The sequence below is a fragment of the Uranotaenia lowii genome, chromosome 3 (assembly GCF_029784155.1).
Source record: "Uranotaenia lowii strain MFRU-FL chromosome 3, ASM2978415v1, whole genome shotgun sequence".
Classification (NCBI taxonomy): Eukaryota; Metazoa; Arthropoda; class Insecta; order Diptera; family Culicidae; genus Uranotaenia; species Uranotaenia lowii.
In genome coordinates this window covers 77,834,748-77,847,029 of record NC_073693.1, presented here as the reverse complement: position 1 = coordinate 77,847,029, position 12,282 = coordinate 77,834,748, and the positions used below count along the sequence as shown (strand labels likewise).

The window sequence follows — 12,282 nt, the reverse complement described above, 5'->3', positions numbered from 1 at the left end:
TCTTTCTTCAGCTTTCTCAAGCACCTAGTAATTTTTTTACCATTTTCCCGAAGCATGTTGTAGCTGAATACTGTCTGAGAATCATATTTGAGTCACGTTACAAGCTTTCCAAAACTTTAAGTTTTGTAAAACTTGGTAAAGGAACAAGAAAATATTGCCGGAAAAAGTGTTAGGGGTCATACTTAAGTGTACCACATACGTTTTTCGGAAACTATAAACATCAAAAAAAATTATTATAATGAAAAAATACGTGCGTTTTGAAAATAAAAATTGTCATACAGAAAAATTTGAGAAAAAACAATTGGACAGGAGTTTCAGTCATTTGAAGTTCAAAAAATGTCATTTGACACGCTTGGTACGTTCAGTATAAAGGTAGTATTGTGTTTTTTTTTTATTCCATCTTGTTATATGTAGTTAAAATTTCGTTTCCTTGTGGTTACATGTTTTAGTGCTATTTCTCATTATAATTTGTTATCTTCTTCTGCCTCGAAGTTCATCCAGTTTAGACGTGTTTTATTTCGGTTATCATTGCTTTGTCTTGTTGAACTCTATTACATTCGTTTTAAACTTGTTTAGTCTAGTCTCTCGAACTGTAATTTTTTTCATCTCGTTTAATCTATTTCTTGTTGTTTGTTTGTTTTTTATATCTTGTTCTTTCCTTCATATGTATTGATGTCTTAAAAATACTATCTTAATATCATCCAATTTGGATATGAAACTTTACTCCAATTTGTTAATTGTTCTATTTTGTGATAGGATTATTCTTCAATTCTCACTGACAGTTTAGAAAGTTATATCGTGATTCAAAGTATTAACTCAGATAGAACTCCATATTTTAATTCAATTTCAATATTTTATCTTGATGTATATCCTTATTAAGGATTCTTATTCGATTTTCAAATCCGATTTTTAAATAAGCCAAAAACAGTTTATGGACATTGATTTTAATTTTGCTACTTTTTTTTAAATTATAACTCCTCATCTCATTTCTAAATATTAGCTTTCATCTGATTGTCTGTACTTATTTTGAATTCAAAACTGAATTTTGACTTCAATAAGAACAGAACGAAAATTTGAGTAGAATTTATAAATTAGCCAAATTCATTTATATTATTATATCGTCTGTGAGCTTCCAAACTTTACATTAGTTTTATTTTAAAAAATATTAAGTTGTTTAAATGCGAATTCCTAATTTTTCTTTAAATAGGAAATTCAAGCTGTTCAAAAACCTTCTGAAATTCCAAGTTGCAAATTTCGGTATTCTGTTTGTTGGTTTTAATTCAAGGTAAAAACTTTAGTCATAAATTTTGATAGGAGTGATGATCAGGATTTAAAAAAGTAAAACTTGGGTTCTTTTCTTTTTCTTATAAACAAGTCTTATATGTTGATCATGACATCACAAAATTTATGTGGTATGACTTTCTCGAACACACACAGTAAAAAATTTGGACATCTTGAAAAAAGAAATCCAATGTCGTTGATGTGCTCCAACAAATAAAAATATTCCAAGTGTATTTTGTTTCCCTTCTAAATTTTATTTTGTTTGGGTAATTTCCGTTTACAAGTTTGGTCTAACATTTATTCTTATTTTTTCAACCCACAGCAATTCAAGGTGCCGCCGCATCGACTCGATCCCAGAAGCAACCCTTCGTCACCGGGGGTCCTACTGCCAGCACCAGCCCCCTGCTCACCAAAGACCAACAACAGCAGCAGCAACAACTGGTGGACTCCGCAGCCCACCGGGAAAGGCTGAAGAGTTCCCTCCGAGAGGCCTGCCTTCCGAAGCTGCTCTGTGAAATGGCAGCCAAACCGAACTATTCGCTGAACGTACGGGAAAGAGATCTTCTCTCACTGATACGGTAAGGGTTGTCTTTTTTTTCTCGATTATTTGTCAGAGATGTTATCTTGTCATCGGCAGGCCCAAGTTCGTTTGCCTCATTCGTTTGCCTGGCGAAGAGCCGATTTCGTGTTATGTAATGGCTCGTTTTAGTGGTCAATGTCGTTCCGGTCCAGGGGGTTGGGAAAATAATCGAATTCAATGCGGTGATCATTAACACCTGACAGGTACAGGCCCACAGAATGTGCCCCATCAAGTTGCGTAGAGCTTTATCAGACGGTTTCATGAATTATGAATTGAATATTCAACTTGTCTGACTCGGGCTTTAACACTTCGAAACGTTAAGTAACATTGAATTGTAATTGACTGAGTTTAAAAAGCCAATAATAGCATCTCATAGATGAATCAGAACTCACTCGATTGCGGAAACCATTATAACTGTTCAGTGGTTTTTTTTTATCATCTTCACCGACCAATCGAAGCTGATGAAGATTTTTTTGGGTTCTCTCATTAAAAATACAATATTTTTACTCATGGTTCGAAACAGTCATTTGAGGGAATTGTTTGTCCATTTCATTCTAAGTTCCATCAAGTTGTTTGTTTGAGTCATTCGCTTCTTCCAAGGGTTTACAACGCAAAGATGCATGTTTGCTATATTCATTAGACTCAGCAAATATTTGACGAAGAAACTGTCCGTGTGGTTATTACTTGATTAAAATTATCTTTAATGTGGCTGACCTGTGATAATCATCTGCTAAAACTTGAAGTTCACTATGTTTTGAAGAAAAAAAAATCATATTGTGTTTATCGAATTCTATATTAAGTTACCTTAAATAAAAACGAAACTCTCTTCATCGTGAAAAAATAGTCTATTCCAATGTGGGATGTTAAATTTCAATCTTTAGTTGTCCACGTGTATTTAGTCTTTGAAGCCTAATTTGGGTAAGACTTAAAAACGTCATATGGATTAAAACATTATCGTCTTTGGAGTTCATGGCTCCATTTATGTATTTTTAAGAATATAAAACGTATGAGAGTATATGAACAACAATAAATACCGTAAAATGGGGTGAATAGAGATAGATTTCAGATCCTTTTTGTAATTTTCTTATTCAATTAAGCACTTTAAGCCCACCTTTTTCCTGATTATGACGTATTTTGACAAAATTAGAGTTGAAAAAAGCAGAAAAGATTTGTTTCTTCATTTTTTAAACTGCCGTTCTTGTTCACCTTCCGGGTGGGGCAAATCCAGTGGCCTGTAATTTACGTTTATTTTATCTTCCATCATTTCAATCGTAAATAGGAGCGATGTTTTGAAGTAGGTATAATTTTCAGGAACGAAATGTACCAAAGATGTGATCGGAAAATTTGATTATAATGTTGGTGGATTTTTATCCACTAATAAATTGCATTAAAATTTTCTGGCAACATATTATAAAAATTTAACACTCAGAGTCCTAAAGTCTAGAGAGAAGCAGTCCTTAAAATTTAAATACCTTTAAACTTGCCTCATTATCTCTAAGCTACTGAAGATATTATGTTCAATTATGTAGACCAGAGTTTTATGATTTAATTGCTAACATTTGAGTAAAAGGATGTCTCACATCAAATTGCATCACAGTAAAAACGCTGCAAAAAATTACCTAGTTGACTAATTCTTTTCAAACTTTCAGAAAATAAACAATAAACCATGTCATTTCTTCCTGAAAATTAACCTCTTAGAATCGCTCACTGAGTGTCCGATTTGCATCCTTTTAATAGTGAAACGAATAAAAATAAGTCGAAAGGGTGCAGAAGACTACCTTGGAGCTTATTTTGAAGTGACTGAAGCATGCAAGCACAGCTGCAAAGATCTTTAGAAGTTATTTTCAAAATAAATCAAGTTTTTGTTAAAAACCTTCATCATTATCAGACCATATCGAATTTAACTGAAATTTGAAGATGCTCCTAAACATGATAACAACAAAGTGACTGTTAAATCGATTCCAAAATGGTATTTGTGATGAAAATCGGTTCAGTAGTTTACAGATGGAGCCAAGGTTGTTGAAAAGTTTTTTGTGTTTTTGATAAAAAGCATTCTTGATTTTGTAATTTTAACCTAATGTTCTGTGATAGTTTTTTTTTATGCTATTTCTGTGACGTTTACTGGAAAATCATGTGAAACATAAACACATTGGAAAAATGATAGTTTTAATAGAAAAAAAATCAATTAATTTTTTTTTTATTTTCTTGAATATGAATCAGAAATAAAGAGTCAAAAGTAAAGATAAAGAGTCAAAAGTGACTGCAATTCTGTGACGAAATTTTGCCCAAAATTCTGTGATAACACTGATTTTCTGTGATTTCGGCAACCTTGGATAGAGCCAAAACTGTAAACCATTTTTTCGCAAATTGTGAATTTGATCCAGAAGTTTGCGTAAAACGCTTTCAAATGTATATAAGATTGAATATTTAAAAAATTATTCAATATAAAATTTGATCAATAATCTGATGAAATATCATCGAAAATGCAGAAAAAATGGAAACAGTTTTGGTCAAAACTTTGTAGGGAGCCGTTCTGTAGTTTTCTGAGCGAAGTATAGATATTCTGCCTAGAACTGTATACATTGCTTGTGAGTTAATTCTCAGAACTGTGTAGAAAAGTTTAAACTTAAAACTTACAGTTGCAGCACGACTACAAGTTGATTTCGAACGTCAGGTTTAAAGATTGATTATTTTTCTGAAGATTTGCGCAAAAATAATTTCCTCATTGGTCTTTGATTGGCTCTTTTTTTTTAATTTTTTTTTAAAATACAGAAAAATAAAAATACTTGTATACACTTTCTTTGTGCAAATTTTTCATGCAAAAAGGCCCAATGAGTGATTTTCTACAGCTTTTGCAAAGTTTTGCAATTTGATGTTGTGACACACATTTGCGAAAAACGAAAAAAACGAGAAATTTCTTATTTTTTAGCAATGTATTTAAATTTTAAAATAATCTTAAACACAAAAAATTATATATATTTTCGATTCATTTCGATATCTCTTAATACTGAAAAGTAATAAAATACTTGTGAATAACAAATAGAAAAATTTGACATGAAGAAATTAAATTGTGTAAATTTAAAGGAATCCATAGAGAAATTCCTTAGATTTGCGAAATCTGGCGTTCCCGCTTTTTATTTATCTTGGCGGTCCTTCGTGTAACTCAAACACATTTAAGGACTTTGAGTATTAAAAGACAAACATTAAGATGTATTTTTTATATTCATTTTAAATTTTTTCTGTCTTGAATACAAATAAACGTGGAAAGAACACATAATTTTCATTGTGTTGACAAAAACTCTATGACCATTTCTAGTAAACATTTATAGAACGTATTGTGATTTTAATCTAAATTTGTTGATTTTCGTCTAATTTCAAGTTGAAATGAATTGTTCCTTAGTTTATCGACCTTATCGGTGGAAACTGATGTCCTTATAAGTAAGGAGATCTTATTATCTTAGTCTTTAATAATTACACTTAGTAACTACTCTAAATGTTTATTTGTTAAAGACCACTGCACAATTGTACTTTTAATTTTTTCTCTGGTCATGCTTAGTTGAATAATATCGACGTTTGCTTTGTAAAATGCCATCATTCGTTACATTGGTCCATTTCTAGCGTGACTAAACGTACCAGCATGCACAAGACTCGATACTCCGGAATTTTTGCTAGAAAGAAAGGTTTCTCAAAGCTTATTGAGAACTTCTTATGGATTCTCTCTCGTCTGTTGTTGTGTGTGTTGTACAGTTGCCATACAATGCCGGCGTATTCAATGACGGTTCTTACTAATCCAGTGTAGATTGAAACGATCATATAGGGATTATCCAGCTCATGACAGATTCTACTGACCGTTCCGAACATAGAATTTGCCTTTGCTACAACTTTTTCTATGTGTTTTGAAAAAATTAACTTCGCGTCCAACTGCACTCCTATGTCTTTCACTCGCTTTCGCCGATCAATGATGCAATCTTTTTCTAAGCAGTATTCATGACAGGCTTCTTCCATTCTTTTAATTTTTCCGCACATTTTCTCCCGTAATGTTCAAACGCCTGAGATAAATATGCTTTCTCTAACAAATACCGAGAAGCTGCCCACATTTTGTTTGAGAGCATTTCAATCACGCTAGCATTCAATTTCATAAACGCAGCTCAGTAAAATTGCTTAAATAATACAAATTGTTGTGCAAATACTTCAGTTCAGCTTCTAGTTCTTAATCTGCTGATCAATCGCCATAGTCACAGCAGAAATGGATCGGTCGAAAAAGAAAGTCCTGTAATATGATGGAGTATTTCGATGGGGTTAAGGATACAGCTGAATCTAAAGTTGATGTTAAATGTCGGATTCCGGAGTGTGGTTCCGTTTTGAGATACGTTATTACATGGAGCGACATCTGATCGGTTTGATAGCCGAGGCTTTGAGGAAGATGCTCAAATTTGTGGTGTTGGTGGACGATGAGGATTTTCTCAAGGACTGCTTGAAATTGTTACCGTGTGGCACTTGCCGTTCAACGTTAATGCCAAAAAGATCTTTTCGATCCATTTTCATATGGGATTTGCATCTCTTTTTCTCCTACCCAGTGATTGTTAAGTTCATTTTCCTCTTCGCTGCGAAATAAATCCGAAGTGGGACGGTTCTTTCCGCTGGGAAGGAGCGATGAGAATAGTGAAACTTTGCCATTGCATTCACTGAGCAATTCATTTCACTGCTCACACGTAGTTCAAGGGGTTTTCAGAGTCCCACCACAACAGTGCTCTGTCTAGTAAAAGGGTGTTTATTCGTAAGAGAAAACATCTCCCTCCGCTCTCTGAGCAGCAGATGATGCAATGCACATTAAAATTGGACTTTCAATTATTGGGAGTGAAAAAAGTTCACTGTATTTTTAAAGCCAAGAATTGCAAAATAAAGCCTATGTGACATTGCTTATTTTCAAGAAAATGTTATCACGTTGCATTTTTAGGACTTTAGGATCTTTAGGCAGAATCTACTGCAACACTCTGTGAACCTGTGTAAGGCATTCTGCAGAGTCACGCAATCCTTCGGGTGATGAATAGGCATCATCATTTTCAAATCATCGGCATAAACAGCACGAATGCAACAGTCAGCACTTCAGGAAGTTCGTTCATAACAGCAATGAAATGAAAGGCTCCCAAGTGACTCCCTTGTGGAACACTACTGGTGGCCGTGAAAGTCCGTGCTTGTGTATCGGTATACGATGCGAGATTTTACATTATCATTACAGGTGCCCAGATTTGTCTGTAAAACCAAGACTTTTGACCCTTCGTCCAGATATTGGTCATACACAGATTTTGCACAGATTTTTACTGAGAGTGCCCAGATTTTACAGACTTTCAAAATTGAAATCAATATTCATGCATCGGATTTGATCCGTGAGTGCCAGATTGGACTGAAATCTCGCTTGTATTCATTGATATTTGACCAATCATTTATTAAACAATTCTTTTTTTAAATAAGATCGGCATGATACGTGGTAGGAAACGGTGCTTGTTATATAGTTTTCAACTCGAAATTACCCCGAATTCCCTACTACCCCCCCCCCCCCCCCCGCCCCCTCCTCTAACGCATCGTCAAATTCCTATTTAGTACCAAATTTGTGATCCTCCCTATGCACAGACACACACAGACTTTTTTTCAAAATTGCCCAGATTTTTACTCCTCAACACCTGGTATCCCTGTTTTGGACGCAAGTTTGAGCAATAACGAAGCCGAAAAAAAGTTGCGAGGTCGGGTAAGACGGACTATTGAATATCGGGTAAAACGGGCTTATAAGGTTCTGCAGGTATTTAAAATTTTCAAAAAATCTTGACAAGAGCAAGTTTTGGTCACAGCACTCAACATCTCAACTTGTTATAAGTAGGCGCCGGTGAGAACAGCGTTCATAAAATTCGCAATTCCGGGAACCACACTGCTTTGCTTCTGGACTCAACTAACAACTTCTGTCTTTTTACGCAGTATCCATTTCATCCGGCTATTCAAAAAAGGTGTAATTTGTAGATTGCTTAAAAACAGTTTTGACGGAATCTCTTAAACCAATAAAGCGTAGTTCTTTTGGAAATGGGACACTTTGTTTTGCTCATTTCTCATTTACTGGTTATTGCACATTCAAAATTTTGACAGCTTTTTTCTGCCTGTTGAAAGTACTATCAGATCTAGTTTTTCAAAATTTTAAATTTATGCGTTTCTGATATATTTACGATGCAAGAAATACTTTACACAGTCTCCTTCAAAATCCATCATTTTTAAATTGATAGCTGACAAAACCGTTGATTATTTAAAGAATTATTGTGTAAAAGTAGTGGAAAAGTATGCAAACATTGTCAAAAATGTCCACTAAGTTCAAATCAAGCATTGGAGAGAAGCACATGATCGGCAATTACGGTTTAGGGTCATCAGGGAAGTCAAGGTTTATACCAGAATTTTAAATTTTTAATAAGCGAAAGACAAAGTGTAGATCGCTGAAATGTTCAAAAAAATTTCTCCAAAAGCCCGAATGTGTTGCCTAGTTATGAGTCATTCAAACCTAACCTCAAACAACAAGTTTTTGCTTGTTCCAGAGCTCGCTGTATAGCCGGTACCGAGGCTGTGAGACATGATTCTTGATGGACGACAAAACTTATGAAAACCCTATTTCAAACAAATTCCAGCTTTCGAATCCTATAACATGTCTGTTCGTAATTAGGTCCTTAGCAGATTAAAGTTTGTATCTGCTGGATGTTTTGTATAAAATATAATGATTTGCCAAAATTCTGCTCCTGTGGAAAAGTGCAACAATTTTTAAAACGAAAGCTTTGGTTTTCGCTGTTATTAAAAGCCAAAAAAGAGTAATTTTGTATATACGCTTCGTAACTTATGATCTATACTAACCGATTATTATTTAAGTTCAATCTCATGATGGTTTTAATTCGTAATTGACAGATTTTGCCAGCAGAAATTCAATTTAAAACGCTTTTAAATGGCTCAGAAAAAATCGAGTTTTGTTAATTTAGTTGCGTCTTAAAGAGAAGTATTGGACCGAAAACTAGCAGAAATTGAAGGAGAAGGATGCAACCACCAAAAAAAAACGATTAGACGAAGTCTAAGTTTGGAAAAATGATCAATATCATGACTGAAAAACGTGTGCCCCGGCCGATGGGAGATACCATGAATAAAGTAGACATTTTGCACACAATAACTGATAAATTTTTTTTTGAAATGTTTTCATAAAATATCATAAGATTACCTTTAATTCCTTCAGAGAAAGTATTTCGATCAAACAAATAGTTTTTGGGATACACGTAAGCTTTAGTTGATGCGACTAATAAGGACTTCAAAAGAGCAAAAACATATCTTGGGTAATAGTTTTCGTACAAAGAACAGAAATTAAATAATTTTCCTCGAAGTCACACGAGTCGTATGACTTAGGGGCGATTCACTGATTTCTGAATAAAAAAAATAACGTTGAAAAAATAACATCCTCGTCATGTGTCAATTACAAGTTTTTTCGAGACAAAACAATATTTCAGAGACGATTTTGATAAAATTCAACTATTACTTTAACTACTGTCCTACCTTTCTTTTACAAGCTTTTTCAAGTATCACAAAGTATCAGGGCCAATTAACCCGTTACGACAGTCGCGAAAACACCTTACTACAGACTTGCTGTCATTGCACAAATGTATGCCAACAAGTTCACGCTAAGGTCAGGACACGTACCCACTGCCAACTGTAAGACAGTGAAATATGAATGCAAAAACAGTTGAACTAAATTTATCAACCGGCTGCCTTAAGCTGGCTGGGAACTGCAACTGCATTACACAGTAAGCCAAGTTGGTCTCAACGGAGCAATACTTCAGCTCAGTTCAAGGATCAACCGGAGTATACTGGTACGAGGGACCCTCTTTTGCTGGTTTGAGAACTTTGAACTGTTCTGCACAATAAATCGGGTAAATCCATTCAGTGACAGAGTTTTGATAAACATTTATTTGCGTTAGGGGATCCAGGGGTTATGGAAAACAAAACAAACACAATCTTCTCAGATTTGTGTTGATCAACAGAGAGGTGTGAAAGTTTATTTTGACACGTGCCAAGAGGGGTTCTGAGAAGCATAAGCTTTCTTGACTCTGGTGATTCGGGATGAAGATTCTCTTTTTCAAAACAAAGTTATCAACAGAAAGTTAAAAAAAAAAAATACGAGATCATCACTGCCATAATTCGAAATGTTGTCAGCATTTCAACTTAACCTTCACACCAGATAAAGCACAAACGAAAGACCCAAAAAAAGAAAACATAAAAACAGTGTCGAACGGGGGATAAACAACAACAACGCTGTGGAACAACAATACCTTGGACCATGCAGTCAAAATAAACGAAATGGTTTGGCGAATGACAGTCGCCAAGAAATGTTTTTCATCTCTCTTTTTGTTTTTTTGGCTAGCTCCATCTCTGGTGCTATGAAAACAAAAATATTCTCTCGCTGTCGCTGAACAAGGTGATTACTGGCCAATAAGTACGCTTAGCACGTTGGGGTGTGTTGGTTGTTTTATGTTTTTTTTTCTCTCCTCTCTGTGCTCCATTGGAGCCCCCCAAAAGCACCCGCGAATCGTGGTGAGCGACCCATGCCAGTAAATAAGTACCCCTCGTTGTCTCCAAACTCTAGCCAGCAGCTGGTTCCCTCCGAAAAGATGTCACAACCGGTTCGTTCGTTCGTTCGTTCGTTCGTTCGTTCGATTTGTGCAAGGGTTGTGAACGAATTTTCATTTTTACTAGGATTCAAAAGATGGTGGATCACAGGGGAGCTTCTAGCTTGCCTCGAGGGGGGTGACATTTGCAGCGAACGAGGGGGTTCATAATGTGGTCAAGTCCAGCAACAACCGAACCGTACCGAATGTAATCGTCTGCAGTGAGCCAGTTTCGTGAGTACCGTACACTCCCAAATATCGATCTGCGATAATCTGTAGGACTGTATCTTTCCTTGTTTATCACATTTTGTCCTAGTCCGTTCCTTTCAAGTTGTTCTGATAAGTTTCTCAAATTTTTTTACGTGTCAAACCAAAAATTTGTTCAGTAACAGATTTTCTTCTTTCAACGGTTAAAAATGTAGTGCCAGTTAAGTTATGAGGTAACAAACGTTTCACGTATATGCTTGCTGCAAACTGGGGCCCGCCAACAGCAGCAGCAGCACCAGTAGTGTGATACCTTATTGGCAACGGTTGAGTAACGTTCGTTTCTGCTCCATGCAGTTGAGATTGGCGCTGTTTTTGTTTTTGTTCGCTCGAACGACCCCGTTCTCTGTGCGCCTGGTTTATTGAGCTTTTGGTTCGATTTCGGTTCACTTTTTGGCTACCTACCTATATTTGTTTTTGGGCAAAAGGGCAATAACTACAGTTGCTCGTTCTGTGACCGGAAAGCAGTCTATCAATTCGGGAGCTTACCTGAATCTTTTTTTGGAAGCTGTTTAGAGCTTCAAAATGACTTAAATTTAGTTTTTGTATTCTTTAAAATCCGGATCAGGTTAGATGCGCTTATTTAGACCCTTTGGATGTTCTTATCATAAATGGACGCGATTTTTGTGAATTTAATTAAATCCATTTTGATAAATGGTCTTATAACCAAGTTTCAAGTTAATTTTTAAAGTTGTTTTTGCCGTTATGTATAAATAAGTTAAAAAAACTGACAAATGTAAACAAATCTTGTTAATAAAATAAACTCGGTGTAATCTTAAAATCACTTAAAACGGTCAAAAATTGATAAAATTCATTTGGGTGAAACTTCCTGTTGATACATTTTCGTTGGAACGTGAAGTTAGGGGCTGTCCATTAATGATGTCACGCAAAATTTGGAAAAAATTTACCCCCCCCTCCCCCCTCCGTCACATATTGTCACAAATTCCGTAACCCCCTTTTGTATTACGTCACGTTTTCCTCCCTCCCCCCTGGAGTAAAATTTTCAACTCTTAGAAATTTGATTAAAAATGTTGCTTTTTTAAATTCATCAGTTTTATTCAAAGAATTGAAAAAAAGGTTAACAACTTTTAACAAGCCTTCAGTCTTTGCTTAAAACACATTTCAATCATGAGTTCAAGGATTATGTTGATGATTTTCCATATCAACGACCAAATCTAGTCTATCCAACCATCCAAATCTAGTTCCTCTTTTTCAATTCATTCACAATCCAAATCTTCTCCACAGGTTAGAATAGCCAAGCAATCCTGTTCACATTTTGCCACAATTTAAGTGGGAAGGACTTTTCTGAGTGTTGCAGTGAAAGTGTTCTTGTGAACTTTCTTATTCTAATAAAATTTACCAAAAGTGATTACGTGAGTATTATTATTCATTAAATGAATGGTGCAAGTGTAGTTTTATTGAATTTAGGATAAAATTATTTGTTATTGTTTTGCTGTGTTTTTTTTTTTGTAATGATAAGTG

General features: G+C 35.0%; 2 protein-coding genes across 3 annotated transcripts in view; one reads left to right on the top strand and one right to left on the bottom strand.

Annotated features, from left to right (window-relative positions):
• LOC129757038 (pikachurin) overlaps positions 1–12,282 on the bottom strand; it is an 865,561-nt gene that overhangs the window by 462,524 nt on the left and 390,755 nt on the right. The gene's annotated exons all lie outside the window — the stretch shown is intronic.
• LOC129757042 (uncharacterized) overlaps positions 1–12,282 on the top strand; it is a 44,081-nt gene that overhangs the window by 13,803 nt on the left and 17,996 nt on the right. Inside the window, exon 2 of the mRNA XM_055754144.1 lies at positions 1,604–1,859. Within this exon, the coding sequence (XP_055610119.1) occupies positions 1,604–1,859 (256 nt within the window). The remainder of the gene's footprint in view (positions 1–1,603; positions 1,860–12,282) is intronic.